This window comes from Rhipicephalus sanguineus, chromosome 2 (genome assembly GCF_013339695.2).
Source record: "Rhipicephalus sanguineus isolate Rsan-2018 chromosome 2, BIME_Rsan_1.4, whole genome shotgun sequence".
NCBI lineage: Eukaryota > Metazoa > Arthropoda > Arachnida > Ixodida > Ixodidae > Rhipicephalus > Rhipicephalus sanguineus.
The window spans coordinates 1,553,317-1,571,142 of record NC_051177.1 but is presented as its reverse complement, the minus strand read 5'-3'; the positions used below and the strand labels follow the sequence as shown (position 1 = coordinate 1,571,142).

At 47.1% G+C, this 17,826-nt stretch overlaps 1 protein-coding gene across 2 annotated transcripts in view; it reads right to left on the bottom strand.

Moving 5' to 3' along the window:
• The window catches only part of LOC119382338 (transmembrane protein KIAA1109 homolog), a 961,129-nt gene that overhangs the window by 376,843 nt on the left and 566,460 nt on the right, over positions 1–17,826 (bottom strand). For both annotated transcript variants that reach the window (XM_049412180.1, XM_049412181.1), the window contains exon 31: positions 1,226–1,346. In XM_049412180.1, coding sequence (XP_049268137.1) covers positions 1,226–1,346 — 121 coding nt within the window. The remainder of the gene's footprint in view (positions 1–1,225; positions 1,347–17,826) is intronic.

Here is a 17,826-nt window from a genome sequence, read left to right as displayed (position 1 = left end):
CTCGCAGCATCCGAAATCTGCGTGCAGTGCTCGCCGATCTGGGTATTTTAATCGCGAGTAAACTGGAGCGGGGTACGCGCGAGCGTGCGCCCCTGTCACGCTTTAGAAGGCATGTCTTAACCTTTTTCACTTCATATGCGCCATGTTTTTACCGCGACCGTGTCCGAAGTGTTCGTTGTAAAAGTAAGAGGCTTTGAAAAATGTTCGCTATATCTGGACGCAGCTTCAATGGTTAGCATAGGAAAATCGTAAGTGCACCCAAATATGGTCGTTATAACCGATAGACTGTTATATGTGGGATCGTTATAAGTGGGTTCGACTGTATAATAAAGCACTTTTATTGACGGTTTCAGTGTAACCAACAGAGATGTGCTGGCCCCAGTGGTCAAACTGCTGTGGTTATTGGCTGCTGTCTTGTTGAGACCTGAGCAGTATATTTTGCGCCACCCTTATGTGGTGTTTTTGCTCTCACCCAGTATCAAGAGGCAGCAGTACTAAAAGGAACTAGTGGTCACTCATCTGGCACTCTGTATCGCAAATCCATGCACTCTTGCCGATAGCTCTCTCATTTAGTTAACCGACCAATTTTTCGAAGCTGCTTGCAGTTAAGCGCCACACTGCTACAAGCGCTACCAAACTATGCTAGTGTTCTGTGGTGAAGCAAACTTGTGTTGAACCTGGTTATTCACTACACCATGCCACTGGTTTTGCTCAATTTTTAAAACACAAGGCAGGCGTGAATGGAAAATGTGGGAAACAACAAACAGATGTGCTGTATGTAATCCAGAACTTTGACACATTTCCAGCACTTAGGCGAAATAGGAAAAAATAAAAATGTGCAAACACCAACAAAGACTAGCCTAGCAAGCTGTTTCAAGTGCTGCAATCCAGGTCTTGCTTCCCTATGCTTTTGGGCTTGTGTTCTCGGGGCATGCAATGGTATTTTATGTTGCGCATTCGTGGAACTGAGTGGAGAACAAGCGTGGTTCAGTTCAATAAACATCTGGAATGACACACCTCAAGCTAGTTGGTTGAGGCGAAAACAGCGCACACTTGACGACAGAGGGAACACAAAGTGGCTGTGTTCCCTCTGTCGTCAAGCGTTTTCGACTCGCAATAAACACCAACACTATGCACACAAAAGTTTTGATGGCAAGCCATAGAACGAGTGCAATAGCTTAACACTGATTGCGACAGGGCATTAAAGCCTCAATATTTGCCTTACCTGTGAATCGGGCCTTGCTCACAAGGGAGCCACAAGAGCAAGCAGAGATCCGTGTGTTCTCCAGGGTCACCACAACTGCCGGAGTGGCATCAGCGTCAAACAGCCGGCTGTTCGTTAGTGTCTGCATCAGATGGGAAGGAAGCACAACCACCTCTTAAAATTTGTGGCATTCTCTTTTATTTAAAAGACCAAAGTCCACATTAATTAGAACTGAGAAAAATGCAGTGGTTTGCTAGTGACAAAATAATTGAGCTTACTCTGAACAATTTTTTGTCAGTGCACTCAACGTCACCACGATAGCTATATTGCACTAAAGTATACACAGCCTACTATCGGAATTACAGAAATTAAAACCACACAAAACGAGGACAGAGAAGTGACTCGAGACACACTTGTCTGCGGGCGGCACACACGTGAGGTGTCGTGGCATTTTTTTCCGTCGCCGATGTGGTTGCTTATTCCAAAATAAAATTTTCTCCCCTTTTAGTTTCTATCGTGGCTTACCAACATGGCTGAAGAAACTGCTATCACCAATGTTCAGGAGTAAAAACCTCACAAGGTCCTTTACGCATTCACCTAAGGCAACTCGAAGGCCAGCTCCTTCTTTTTCTTCTCAGTCAATCTGTCACCTCTGTGCCGATCCTCAAAGAGCGGAATGGCTCCTCAATTCTTTTTTTTTTTATTGCGATAGCAATTACATGTACACTCCTGACAGGTTTCTGCCGTCGCCGTGCTGCTGGTGACGAACGCGGCTGAAGCAGGCATGAAACGAGCTGGCCGTCTCCGTCGCACGGAGGGCCCATGCGATTACATCACCCCACGTGCGAGGCCTGCCGTCGAGTGCTCATCAAACAGAGGAAATGCCCTCGTGTCTTTCGTAAGGAGCATGAAGGGACGCCAGGGGGGGAGGGGGGATGCGTCGCTCGAAGGGCGCAGCCGCTGGCACGTGCACTTTATCGAAACTCGTAAACCTGCTGTCCTCTCAGCGCTTACTTTGCGTTTAGAGAACTTGCAGCATGAAAACCACTTCGGTCCTTAGAGGAGCCTTTATTCCCTAAAACCATCATTTTGCTGAGTTACGTGAGATCAGATCCAAACGAGTTAGTTGCTAGCCTTACTTTGCATAACAATACAATTTGTTGGTATTGCATTCATTGCTTCGCCTTAAGCAAAACTGTGATTTTTTTTAACCGTCAGCTATTGACAATGGAAAGCAAGTGGTAGACGTGTAACATGGCGTAGAGGCTTCACAGAGGACCTTCCTGGGGCCATCAGAGATGGGCCTGTTACTGACAGCAGTGCATATAAAACCGAAATGTGGCTGCACCTACCAGGAGGCATGCTTTTATTAATGATTGACATTTAAAAAAAAAAGCAAGTGAAAAAATTCGAATTGGGACACTAGCACTTACGAGCTCGAAAGGTCAGGGCCTTTTAGGGGGTATTTACTGAAGAGCGATTACAAACACGGAAGTGCTCGTGGAAGGAATGACAAAAAACTCTACTGGATGAGTATCCATAGATAAAGTATATTTGAGAAAAAGTGTCAACGCGTTCCCACCGTTCACGAGCTCTTCCATGGGCGCGAAGCGCGGAAAATTCTATATTGTTCCATATATCTATTGCTAGCGTTCCCCGATTTCATTCCGCGATGTCCGGAAACAGGAAACTGAAGTGACAGACATTTTAGCGGCACGCATGCAGTTATTAGTGAACACTGCTTTAATTGCGTGCCATGCGATGCTTGAAACGAGCTACCAGCAGCATTTATAGAACAGATGACACCCGACACCCACCGAAGAATCGCCACCAAACTTTATCGCGACCAATTGGCGTAGACGTCACAAGCCTTTGCAGAGGGCGCATTTTGCTGTCGAGCCGACTTGCACAACAGATGATGCTACTTGGGATGCACGCACGAGCGCTGTTTACTCTGTGGAATAATGCTACGTCCGTGGTTGTGACTTTGATAGCCCATGTTTTGACGCACCGGCGGTGCCATTGCCGGTAATAGATGCTCCCAACTCTGGTGCAGTTTGGTGCAATTTCGGTCGACATTATCAGAATGGCGCAGTAAATCCAATTTGGCGCACTTTGGCGCAGGAGTGGAATCACTGGATATGCCACGCAGTAATTGGCTCATGTTACTTGGAGCATTTTATATGAGCTTGCTTTGGCTATGCAAAATAAAGTAGGGCGCTAGTGATGCGAAGACTCCCCTCTTCCTCATTTTCTCTGCACGCTCCCTCACTTGCTTTGTTCACGAGATTTAACGGGCCAAAATGACCCTTGCTGTGCGTGCTCACATCAGTGCGACTGATGGTTGTTATGAGCTTGCATTGTGCGTAAATCTCAGTTTTAATTAATCTTCTGCAGCAACACCTCGCTCTGGCGGCTTTTCGTCAATAAAAATGTATTCTCAAACTTTATTTGTGTCTACCGCGTGCGGGAGTGGGCTGCTGCCGCTCTCTAAAGGGCTAACGCATATGCAGTTTGCAGCTTACAACCTCAACTTACCTCGCCATTATTCGCTAATCAGAAGCACACGAGAAACCGCGAGCACATGGTTTAGGTGACTGTGCCAAAACTCCCCTTGCACACAAAATAAAGCATCTGCATGTAGCGAAGGCCAACGTAATCTGTAACTAAATGCCACAATCAGCAGGCACGCTGTTATGCAGTTGCTTTCTCACTGCCTGCTTGCTTGCCTTCCATTACGTGCACTGTAGGCTCTAACCATCTTTCCCATTCGATGCACAATGTGACTAAACAACATTTATAAAAAGTTAGCTCAATCATTTCCGAGCCGTTTGTTTCACTTCCCGCTATCACATGTTTTCGGCGTCGCAGATAACGTCTACCTGTATCATCTCGACCTTTACCTCAGCGTTTCAGCAGCCAGGAAACGTGCGGTGTGGCATGATTAAGCCATAAGTGGCCGAAGATGCCCAATTGATGATGTTTTGTCGGCACTAGTGCTTTCCCACGTCGAGAACAGCAGAAGTCACTGGTGGCGCCAGACGGACATTATCCTTAGTTTTGACAACGAGTGTGCCCTACAAATTAATTATCACAGCCCAAAGCGCTTAGACACCCTTGGTCATAAAATGTGACACCATGAGCAGTTCTGGAAACTCATCCATGACAGCTGCGAAGAAGTGAAAAATTGTGTGCGGCGCCGTTCAGTATAAACGTTTCAACTTGGTCTAGCTGTTCACTACACGTGATGCGCGCGGCCCATGGCTACGTCCAAGTATTCTGTGCCAATTATTTACGTGTTCACAAAAAGAAGATTGCTGAGAAAAATATTTTCGTTGTGTGTGCAAGTTTTTTTTCCTTGCTCTTTTTGTTGTTGCCAACCTTCAGAAGATACTGTCATAGGCGGAGGATCTTCACAACACCTGCGAGGTCTGCTAGCATTGCATTACACGCCTCAAGAAAAAACTGTCTAGATTTAACCGCGATGAGGTAGACCAGAAATTCCTTCAGGAGGAGGAAGCGATTGATATCTTGAACAGGCGCGCCCATCTTTCCTCTGATGATTGTAGGCGAGGTTGTAGGCTGCAAACTGTTTACACGTTAGCCCTTTAGAGGGCGGCAGCAACCCACTTTTGCACACGCTAGACACAAATAAAATCCGGGAACACATTTTTCTTGACGAAAAGCCACCAGAGCAAGGTTTTGCTGCAGCAGAATAATTAAAACTGAGATTTACGCACAATGCAAGCTGATAACAACCATCAGTCGCACTGAAGTGAGCACACACAGCAAGGGTCATTTTGGCCAGTTATATCTCGTGAACAAAGCAAATGAGGACATGTGATATTAAAACCGTGTGTTCATTCACATAAGCGCTCTTCGATAAAAAATTGTCGTCAAAACTGAGACTGGAGTTTTTTTTTAAATTTTATTTTTTTTAAAAACTCGCTTCTTTAACTATTTTTTTTCTTTTTTCACGCTGCTCGTAGGAAAATGGTCTTTCGTATAAATGTTGCAAAGGCTCTTTTCTATATTTGACAATGTTTTGAAGTTTCTGTTTGAAATACAGTGATGTGATTGACTGAAGCTGTTTTGGAGCAGGTTTTTGGAGCAGCAAAAAGTTCATTTTGGAGCAGGAAAAGGGGCTTTTGGAGCAGCCAAAAACGCATTCTGGAGCAGGGAAAACTGCTTTTAGAGGAGCTAAAAGCTCACTGCCAAGTAGAAAAAGGGACCATATGAAGCAAAACAGTCAACTAAGGAGGAACTCTTTTGAAATTAAAAGTTCTGTCCAATAATGGGTGTTTGCATGACACCACTGGATCACCAAACAGCCTCATAAGTGTAAACGTTGACATTGCGGTCTTATCAGGCCCATAGCCAGCCCCCACCCCCCGAAATTTTGATGGAGGGGATGTTTTACCAAAAATAATGGAAATCAGTGTTATTCTCAAATAGTGAAGGTTTCCAGCACTTGCCCCCCCCCCTCGCGAAAAAAATCCCTGGCTACGGGCCTGGGTCTTATAATGGCTTAGAGTGGCCACACAAACAACGCAGGTAGGGTTTCTTAACTACAGTAGAATCTCAGTGATACGAATCTGAAGGGGGAGCGACAATATTCGTATCGCCCAAGATTTTGTATCATCAAAAAAACCAGCTAAATCTGTTTCCAAACAACAATGTACGCACAAAACATTTATTTCTGTCAAAAGAACTCACGTATGCCTTCAGAAGCACACGTGAACGGACCAATAAGGGACGGCGCAGCTGGCTGCCGCGAAAGCGTGTGTCAAAGCTTCGCTTGAGGCCAACTGGTGCCAAAGTCCGCTCCACTATAGTGACAAGCGAAGATCGACACGAACCCCGAAAGGCTTCGTGCCTTTTTTTATGACTATATTGCCTTTAATCTATCGCTGCGGTATAGCCGCGTACCTTCGGAGCTCGTAGTCGCTATCGATGATAGCGTTGATAGCAACCGTGGTTTCGTGCGCAGCGGTTGCTGCAAACGGTAGTTCCGTTTTCAATTCGCGTGCGCTGGCCGCGCACGTGCCTTCAAAACTACGTCGTTTGTTGCTATCTACGATCGCATCTGCCACGGTTTTGTCCGCAGCGTTTGTGGAAAGCAGCGTCGCTTTGACTGGGTGAGCGTTGGACGCGCGTGCACTTTCGGAGTTCCGTCAGTTTTGTCATCGCCATACATGATCGTGTCAAGAGCGACTGCGGTTTCGTCCTCCGCGGTTGTAGCAAACGATAACCACAGTTCCGACAGTGTGTGAGCTGGCCGCGCGGGTATTTCCGAAGCTTCCAGTATTCTGCTCTCGGCCGTCGCTCGACGAATTCGGTAGCAACACATGAAACACATAACCTCTAGAAAACGTCTTTAAAACCTCTATTAACCTCTATAAAACGTTTTGTAAAGGTTTCGTGTTTCGTGGGAAAGTTGGTATCACCCGCCGCGACGCGGAAAAGTGTTTGGAACATCTGAATTTCGGCCCATTCGACACAGTGGAATTCGGCTGGGGAATTTCACGAATTCGTATCAGCCGGTTACGTTTACATCAACGCCTCCTAAATTGGTTTCCTATGGGTTCGCAAAAAACCTGGATCGATTAGGTTGGACTTTTCAATGTGGATAGGTCACGCACAGAAATTTCGATGTCCGGGAGATTTTCCTGCCAACCGTACACACGTAAGAAAAGGTCGAAATCAGGGAGTCTCCCGGATTTCGGCATCTATGCACCACAGGAGGCTTTCGTTCGTTTGCAGGAAAACTGTTTAGCGATTTCGGAGTCCGTGAACATCCTCGGAAATAGATGTGGCCGTACCTGCCCAAGAGTCTCTCTGCACGAACCACGCGGTCGCCCGAGAGCGTAGCTGAACACTGCGAGAAGTCCAAATATGTCTGACACGCAGGTTTTTGCGGAGTTTTCAGTACACCTGTTGAATCCCGGTGCTGCTTCATGGCCTCAATGTGCCTCTTAATTTCTTGTAGCATGCCGCTTTATCGCTGCAAAACCATGCTGTTCGCAGTTAATGGTCTGACTGCAGACAATACAAAATCCACTGCCATCGCTGCCTTGGCGACGCCAAGATGATATAGTGTCACCATTTTCGTCCATCTTGTTCAGGATTTCGACGCTGAACTTGGTGGAATGACCTGAGGCTCTGAGACGGCGAGACACGAGCAATGCGAAAAGCAATTCCCCTCAAGAAACGTGTAGCGATACGCTTTTTGCTAATCCCGCCGAGGCAGAATAGTCTTTGTTGCTAGCCGTTCCACGGCGAACCTATATAGTTTTGCACGAGTTTTGCTCCCCAACTGGAGTCGCGTTCCGTGAAAATCCTCAAACAACACGAAGCTGCCAATTAACTGCGCCAGTTCCCGGCTGGTGCGAAGCTTTTCCGCCATTTTGCCACCTTCTCGGTTTGCGATAACCGCGGTTAGGCGACTAAATACTGTTGTGTCTGCTGTAACTACCCCTAACCGTGGTTAGCCGTAACCGTAGTCAGCTTAACCACGGTTAAGGGTATAACAATGGTTTGAGCAGCGCAACGTAAAAAAAGGGGTAAAAAGATGGCAGACAAGGACGTCGCTGTACTAACAACTGAAATTTCATTTCTATGTTGCTGCGGCGGTGCGGTCACACCAGCTCGCGGCGAGCCGCTCCTTCCAAGGTGCATTTTTGGCGGGTCACGCCAGTTTACAACAGTCTGGAGAGGATTATGTCGGCCCCCAAAAGCTTGAGCAAGCCAAAACAGCGCTTAATGAGCATTCCCATCAATCAGCGTCCGGTCAGGTCCCCCAGAAAGCACCGGGCGGCGTGCCGCGAAAAATGATGCACGAACCCATTCCTCTCGCGGCACGAAAATTATGCCGCGCGGCAGCTTCAGAGTCTCGCGTTTTGCCGCCGCACGTTTTGACGCTAGTGAGCTTATCGATTGGCGCAGATTTGGCGCAGAAAAGCGGAGATGTAGCAGGATGTAGCAGGTTTCACGTCTTGGCGCAGTTTGGCGCAGCTATCCCATCACTGGAAATAGGAAAGGTCCCAAGGCGCCTCAAACTTAGCACACTTTTTTTCTTTCAGCCGTGTTTGCCATTTTTTCACATTTTCTTCCTTTTGAGGATGGTATAAAAAAAGCATGGATGCAATTCACAGTAACGCGTATTAAAACCAGCAAAAGAATTTTTCAGCACATCATTTATAGTTCGCGTTAAATTCGGCTGCGAAATCTGAAAACATTTCAGTGAGCAAAAACGGGAGGCCCGCGCCGCCACCTTCAAATATTTTTTTGGCGCGCTGGGAGCGTTTCTTGGAAATAAAATTTTTGGTTCTGTGCACTTTGAATGTGCCCACATAACATACAAAAAACCAAGACAAAACAAAAATATCGACCGGACAGGCCCAGGTTCGATCTCTCGTGGAATCACCCAGAAGATGAAGACGAAGAGAGCGTTAGCCGGTTCATGATCATGTTTTTTCTGGTGACACTGCACGAACTATGCCGAGTTACAACAGCTTTGCTGTTAAAAGACTAAATGCCCGCGCATGAAAAATATTACAATACTCTGCGGCACAATCAACATCATCACTGTGCTCTTGTCAGTATCTGTTGCACGTGCCATTTGGGATCACTTCTAGGAAAACATCAGTCCCTAATCTTTCCATTTCAAATGCACAATCTTGGAATGCAAGCACGACAGCAAAGCAAGTAGGTCACAGACTGCACGCCGCCATGCTGGCTGATTTGGTCACGAGGTTTTTGGTGGATTACACTTGACGACCAATCTCTACTGTCCCCTCAATGCAGCCAATGGTTGGCCAGGCTGACAAGCTGCTCAACGGTCACCACAGGGAACCCAAGGTCAAGTTTGCGGCGCGACGACAGCGCCGCGATGGCCGCGCTGCGGCTCTGTCGGAAAGCTCTGGAGTGCATGCGCGGCCGACTCAGCCCCTTCCACGGTAGCGCTAGCGCACGTGCACATGCGTTCTTCTGTCGGTGCGGGTAACTGGAGGGCCGTCAGCTCGGCACGTTGAAACGAGAGGCTTGCTGTGCAAAGCTGCGCATTTCCGCGATGGCAGAAGCGACCCCGCAGAAGCGGGGTTGCTTCATACTGCGCCACAATGGAAGACGAATGCACACGAGAAAGATTACACGAAACACAAGCCCCGTGTTTCAAGTAATCTTTTTCGTGTGCATTCGTCTTCTCTTGTGGCGCCGTTTCGGCAGTACGAATCCGTACCAACTTGCCCAATTGTCAGTCCTCCTAAGCATTAAATTATTTCACCCTCGGCAACTTACGAAAGGACTCTCACGTGATACGAAACTACGGCATCATTTAGGCACTAGTGTGGACCCGAACGTGATGCCCTTTTTTTTGACTTAGGATAAAGTCCCTCACAAACACCTACTACTGCTGAAGACGATTAAATCTCGACTTTCTTGTCTTCAATTTGCAAGAGCTCGTGACAGGTCCTCACAACTTTTCAGTGTAATGTAAGAAATACCACGAGGCGCACTTCTGGGTCCCGTCCTATTTTTAATTTATAGACGCAACAATATTTCATCAAACATTCACCTGCCAACCGAGTTTCAGATAAATACTTTCCAGCCCGACTCAATGAGTGGCGTCATAAATGGCTCGCGATCTTAACATTACAAAAGTGCACTTGTTTCCTTTGACAGACGCCAAAGCTATCCCACCACAATCCTGAATGTCCCCGCATCTCGGTGTTGTTTTCTGGCTTGCTTCTTGGCCACCTGAAGTCAGTACAGTATACTGCGACGTCGCCTCATTCACTGCCGACTGGGCTAGCTGGATCATCTTGTTTGTGGGGGAAGGCACGGGGGCACAAGAAAAGCCTTGTCTTCACGGAAGCTTTCAGCTAACCGGCTGGATGTAGGTGCACAGGCGGCAGTATGCTACCAGCTATATCACTATCGATAAGGAATGCCACTCCTAGTTATCTTCTGTCAACTAAGCCACGATTAGCCATGCGTCCTATAGGTGGCATCACCGTTGCTCCTTCAGTGTGCAAGAGTACAGGGTTGCTCTTTCTATATACTGGTCCGTACCCATAGAAAACATTTCAATTCCCATGGGGAGGTTTTGTTCAGTTCCACATTGTCGCACGCATTGCACAGAGCCAGGGACTATCTCGGCGACACGGCGCCGGAACGGCAAGGCGCCTTCCAGTGGGGCTCCTTCCAGGTGCCTTCCAAGTGTGCTACAGCAAGCATTTCGACGATGGTGGGTGTAAGCAATTGCTGGCAAAAAGTGTTGATGCACTGTAAAATTTCACAACATGTTTCTCAGTCTTAGTCTGCAATCTGAGCATTCATGCGAGTGCACTTTGTACGTGAACCCTCGTGCAGTGCATGAAAGTTAGTGGTGGCTTAGCCAGTCATGATTTGCTTGTGCTTTCACAGATTTCCACAACTAAATAAATTCATAGAGTAACAGGGAGCTGAGCTAGTTGGTAAGTATACATTCTAAAACGCCCTGTCTTTTTAAAATAAATTGAGTCTCCAATCATGCATTTTGTTACATATCCTCGACGTGCCACCTTCGCAGCAAATCCAAAGCTTGTTAGCACTAGCTGCGAGTCCTTTCCATGGTAAATAGAAGCACCTAACATATGTCGAGTTCACGTTGTTTAGCGAGCCAGAAACTGACGACAGAAGGTATAAGCTATGAATGAGCGAGTTGTTCTCTCTCTCTTTTTGAAGAATGCTTCTTACAGAAAGGATTGAGGCCTGATGTGACGGCAACCTTGAACTTGCTGCAGCGTAGATTTGATTATCAGAAGATGCCTCACAAGTTGTGATACAACAAATCACGATATACGCTGCAACCAACCACATATGAATATAAGGAGAACTTGTTCTTGGCCTAGTTCTGAAGGGAAGCAGACAGAAGAAGATGCCTCTGTCTTCCGTCTGGGTCCTTGTAGCGGCAAATATGCTACAACAATATCTGGAGGATTTACATTTCAAATGTAACTTCACATTGATCATTGTGACAACGCAACTGATTGTATATTTACCCACCCCTTATGTAATACCCTTCTCGGGGTCTTTAAGAAAATAAAAATGAATGAATGAATGAATGAATGAATGAATGAATTGTCCTGCAGGCAGTGCGTCAGAAATTTTGTGAAAAGTGATAAGAGTGGCAACTAGAGCTGTTTATATTAACGCAATTGGACTATCGTGTGCCTGTCACACAGGCCATTGTGAAGACGGCATTCTTGGCACTGAGATTTGTTTTATCAGAACAGCGGTCTTCGAAAATCAGAGAGTGCACTCGATGATGGGTTGCTTCTGAGACTATGCTCACACACAAAGCGCTGAGCGTACTCAGAAAACTCATAATTCCCTTTTGAGAAATTTCAATCATTCAATCAGCTACGCTACAGAGTACAGTGTACTGTAATTTGATCACATATTTAAAGTAAATGGGCAGGATTGGCAAAAAGGCATTAAAGAAGGCCTTTTTAAAATTAAATACTTAGAAGGGTGCTGTTTTGCGCTAGTTGGTAGGAATTCATGGTATGCTTACTTGAGCTCCTCTTAAGAACGTGAGAAGAGCGTGTTTTACCCATGTCCCATTATGAACCGTTCCGGAACAGAACTTTCTGCGGTGGAACGAAACTAAAACCGAAATGAAAAACATTTCGTTCAGACCCTGCAGGCCATGTGCAGTTCAATTCTGCTATTTTTGTCTCATTGGCCAACTACAGTCCGAACCTCTGTGAGTTTTCACTGAGCCCGGACAATTGCAGCACGAAGGCAATACAGTAGAACCTCGTTGATACGTTTCCGAAAAAATCACGAAAGATAAACGTACGCTCCGAATCCGGTAAAAATTGAGGCTGACAAGCCCATATTGAAGTGACGGGCAAAAAACACTTATTTCTCAAAAATCATGAAAGGACTCTTGGATTTTCCAACTTCTGGCATAACGATGGCACCCAGAGGTCAGCCACCTAGTTACGGTCCTGACAGTAAACAACGTCGTGGTCATGTGTGTTGAAATCCCAAGCTATTCCGGATATTGCAAAATCGAACGCCAAGACAAACCAGCGTAAACGTAAAGAAACGCTACCGCCGTGGCAGAATACAAAACATTGCGTCACATGATCGAGCGTCAGTTCTTTCTGCACTGCCGCTCGGAAATATGTGGCTAGGTTTGCCGAAGAGCTGAAGCGATATTGTCGAGCATACGCAATTGGGATTCGATCTAGCGCGATTCACCTCGTCCGTAAAGAAAACTACCGCGCCGCTAATGGCTTAACAAGCTCAACTCTGTGCACTGCATGTAACAATAGCGGTACAACACGATATGCGGAATCTTGTGAAAGCGATAAGCGTCCTTGAAAGCGACAGCTACTCGCGGCTATTGCATACTACGTTGCACACACGTGCTGACCAGTTTGCGTTCCGTCTTGACTTGAGACATGCGGCGGTATGTTCGCCGCCACTCGTAATCACACCATCTCGCACGGTGCAACGGGCTTTGAAAGATAACGCCACGCGTAATGGCAACCGAAGGTGAAGTCCCCAAGTGCCCCCATTGCGATCTGTCGAGTCCTCAAAAAGAAGGCGTTTAGAGTGCATAGTCTCTTTTTGGCGTTTCATAGCCAAAAACCTTCCCGATATCTTCCAGAACAAATTTGTCTTGGCAGGTTCTGGCTACCCCGGGGGTAGGCAGGATCGTACAGCCAGAGAAAAACGAACAGCGACTGGAAGTGTGTCACGCGATGGGTGGAGCAACCCGAAAACGAACGTGCTCTGGGAGAAAAGTGCGGAGGAAATGACATCTTATCAGCCGTATACACTGTGCACAATGTAGGCGTTGCTATGGTTATGTGGCACGGTGTGTTGTGTAGCGGCGGCAGCATGTGCGTTTCCGTAGGCCTCGTACCGAACCGTGGCGGACTGGAGGAACGACAGCCTCCATTTATTCCGTGTGAAGATTTTGACAGCCAGCAGTGCTGCCTGCCTTCGGGCCGGTGTGTGGCTGACAGAGAGCTGAAGCAATGGCTGAGAGGGCGATCGAGCAAAACAGAGAAGGTGCGGAGGGGGAAAATTAGGCACTGCAGAAAAGCCGCCATCGCCGCCCAGAGGCATGCGCCTTAGTGCTTCACAAGTACACGAGTGGGCTCTTTTCGTACAGCTGAATGAGAGTTTCCGGCTGCAGAACGTATCATACAACTGCAGTTTCCCACGATGCTGAACGTTGCTGCCGAATAATCGCATTTTCCGGGAACGTACTAACCGGAACGTATTACATGTAGCTCTATTGGGTAAGTTCTTGTTTCCATGTTTGCGAGCGCAGGAGCCGGGAAATCGTATCAACGAGGTTCTACTGTATTATCAGAGTAGCAGGTGGAAGAGACTGCCCAGCATTCAGTGCAGTCCGCCACACGACACACTGCTCCGAACACAAGCAAAAATTCATATTTGAAGAAAGAAACCACAACACAGAGAAACGAAAGGGACAGGACAATGCGCTACTAGCAACTCAAGTTCAATGGAAACCACAGAAAAATATATACATACAGTACAAAAAATAACAAGATTAAAGAATCATGCAGCCACAGAATAAGTATGCAATGACAAAAAACGCCAAGCATATTTACGCCGACAGATTACATGACATCAAGGTACTATTCCGCTTTGCGGCTAGATAGCGCCACCGATGGACAGCTGATGCATGAAATACTGTGTGTGCATATCTTTCTGCGCTTTCGATTAAAACTCAGTTGCTAGTAGCGCGTTTTCCTGTCCCCTCTCTATGTTGTGGTTTTTTCACTTACTTAGCACTTACAAAAAAAGCTATAGACCCTTCCTCTCAGTGGAGGGAATCTTATCGGGAAGTTAGCTAAGTGAAGGGCAAGGGTAGAGTCTCAGCATCGAGCGGCCGCTGCTGCGGGTTTGTCAAGCGGCTGATAGCAAGACAAAGCTTGCTGAACCATGACACCTGGCTGTGCACTTGTTGGTGTGGAGCTGCTGATTAGTGATTATGTGACGTACAAGTATTTTGAACAACTTATATCCGAGTTTCAGCAAATAATGAACGACGTGGCCGCTAGGCTGACTTGGTCACATTTGACGCCTTAGAACTTATTAGCAACCAAAATAATGCAACGTTTTTTTATGCAGAATGGTAGATGACGTCCTTGACTTCAATCAGAGGGATTTTATAAAAAATTAAAAATGGCCTTTTTGAGAAAATTATTTTCAAAGTTCGGCCTTTTTGGTAAATCACTTCCGTTTAAGCCCAATAATCGAGTAAAATGGAGCACGATAAAACCACGAAAATTATTTTAAAAGAGAGCGAAGGTATCAAAGTTAGTATGTAACGATTTTTATTATCCTCACTTTTATTTGTTTGCAGCAATAAATTCCTGAATTACAGATATTTTGCGCGATTTGCCAAGTTTGTGATTTTTTTTCTTCAAAAGTGCTTCGACAAGCAAGAGAAATAATAGACTCATTAGATTGTATATCACTTATTCTTTGAGGAGAATAAATATTGTGACCAAGAAGTGCACCATTTTCTCCCTAGACGCGCTCAAAATTCAGAAATCGCGAAATTGGCAGAAAAGGGCTTTTTTGCGGCCAATATTTATATATATTTTTTTCAAGTGAACAATTTTTTTTTTTCGCGAAACTAATTTCGAAACCATTGTTCTGGATGTAATGCCTAGACCTACAGTAAATTTTATCAAAATCGGGAATGGTGACCGGGACCTCGTGTTCGATCTTATCTGGACACACCCAGCAGCTTGGCGCAGGAAAACGAAATCGTATCAAAAATGTGCAATATCCGCAGCTGTCTTACCCCTGCTATTACATCCCTCCAGTTCCTCAAACAGAGATCATAGACTTGCCTCTCGAGGTGATGGTTTAACTTTAAGCTGAAAAGCGAGCTGCCATCTCCAAGATCCTCAGTCCCCAGCAGATATTAAGCAACTGACCACGGCAGTGGTCAGACCAGTGACATGGTGGAGGGTGCTAAGGGTCCGGAGAGGCCGCCAAAGGAATTTGAACCTGGCAACATTTACCGTATATACTCGCATAATGATCGCACTTTTTTTTCAAAAAAATTGACGCCAACTTCGGGGTGCGATCATTACGCGGGGTAAATTTTCCGTGAAACAATATTCTGAGCACCGACAACGCAAAGAAGTCGCTAATCTGTATTCTTACGATAGCTATCATGAACATAACCAAAAATAAAAGTAGAGTAAGGCTTACCTTTGTAATAAAATGCACGCATTACGCAGGAGCTACATGCATGGAACACTGCCCTTGTATTTTTGAACTCTCTGACCCCCTAACGTTCATTCTGAGTCCGAAGCGTCACTGGCGTCAGTGTCGTCGCCGCACGATTCCCTGTCGGAATCGGCAGTGTCTTCACTGTCCCACAGACGGTCATCTTCTGTCCCGACGAGCGCGTTGGAAATGCCAGTCTTCTTAAAGCTCTTGACGACCACCTCGTCGGAAATGGTACTCCACGCTTCGAGAATCCATGAGCAGAGGACTTCCACGGAGGGTCTCCTGATTTTGCCACTTGGCGTGAAATCGTGGTCGCCTGCCGCCATCCACTCTGCGTACAGCCTCCGGACGTTGTCCTTGAACGGTTTGTTCAGTGACACGTCCAGAGGCTGTAGCAGCGAAGTTAGACCCCCAGGGATCACTGTGATTTCCGTGCGCCGCTCCTTCAGCTCGGTACGGACACTGTCAACGAGATGGCCCCGAAAGCTGTCCAGCACAAGAAGTGAAGGAAGCAGAAGCGCTCCTGCTCTTCGCCCCCAAACCGTCTTGATCCAATCGACCATGAGGTCTGCCGTCATCCACCCTTTTGCTTGAGCGCGGATGTGGATGCCACGGGGAAAGTTTCCCTTCGGAATTGTTTTCCGCTTCAGAATCACGTACGGCGGCAGCTTCCGCCCGTCTGCCGTCACTGCGAGCATCACGGTGCACCGCTGCTTCTCCGCACCACACGTTTTCACGAGCACACTTCGAGCACCTTTCTCGTTCACAGTAGTGCTTCGAGGCATGTCAAACGTCAACGGCGTTTGGTTGGCGTTGCCTATCTGTGACAGCAGGAAACCGTTCTTCTGGCGTATCCTCGTGACGAACCTGTGAAAATCGATCACTTTGTCTTCGTACACGGATGGAAGTCGCTGGCACAACGACGTCCGCTGCCTCAGCGACAGTCCATTCCGCCGCATGAAGCGTGTCGTCCAGCCGGAACTGGCGCGGAAGTCCTTTGTGGCTATTCCCAGCCTCCGGGAAACTGTGCGCGCCTGCGTCCGTACCATGTCTAACGACACGGCACAACCGTCTTTGCGCATGTCCCTCACGTATTCGAGGACTGCCTTTTCGATGTCAGGGAACTTGCCCGTTTTGGGTCCGCGGAAAGCCCGGCGCATGCTGTTCGTAGCCATGAGCTTCTCGCGCTGTTTTTTCCAATATCGGATCCGGATTTCGTCGATGCCGAAATGTCTGCCGGCAGCGCGGTTTCCGTGCTCTAGCGCGTAATCAAGCGCCTTCAGCTTGAACGCGGCAGTAAAGCTCGCATACCGCCCCATGGTGAAACGGCGCTTCAACAGACGATCACAAAGCACAGCCAAAAAAACGTGGTGTCAGGTGACGCCGTGACGGGCGGCTGGGATGGCGGCGACAAGGCTTTTTCAGGAATTATGGGAATGCGTCGGCAGCTTGTTGCTGCAGGATGACAACAGGTCGACCAACAGGCGGCCGCCACTGTAACAGTGCGGGATAGCAAAACAAACATGGCGGCCCACAGAGCGAAGCGACCGCATTTTTTTTTTCTTCTTTTCGTCAGTCACGGTGGTTGTGAGTACGTCACGCGCGTCAAAACAGTCTCTTCTGTCTAAATAAGGAATGCTTTCATTTAAATCAGTAAATTTACGGCATTAGCGTAGTGATGCCTGCTTTGAGATCACAGAAACAAAGATGGGCGCGTTCAGCTGCCACAGACATAAAACACATGGCGGGCATTCAGTGAAAACTGCGGCATTTGCCTTTACTGCAATCCTAAATGGCACGTTTCCGCCAACGGTGGGCAAAAATTACGAATATGTTTGGTGCGTGCAGTTCACTTGGCGAGTTTGGAAGAGGTATTAACGCAACATTCGACAGATGATAAACGCGATGATCATCGGCTAGACTTGGCACACGACATATCGATGTGGCAAGTTCGGGGTGCGATCATTACGCGAGTGCGATCATTACGCGAGTAAATACGGTATGGCCTTCCAACATCCGATAGTGGTACATGAGCTGAGTAATGTCACCATTAAAACTGCAAACTGCTCTTCACTGCTCTTGTGTGGTTGGAGGCACAAAGCTGTCGTATCACCAGCAAATTGCAAAATTATGTTGAAATTATGCTGCTGTCTTCAGTAAATATGACATCAGGGCAGCACTCCCTGAAGCTGCTCAAAATGGCATCCTTCATTCAAAGACATCGGGGTTGCACAAAGCATCTCAATTCGTGGGTGTTACTGATAACCAGCAACATACTTGTTACACAGTGGGAATAGAACCCTCGTGTGCAAAACACTGTCTAGAGAAAAACTGCGCCA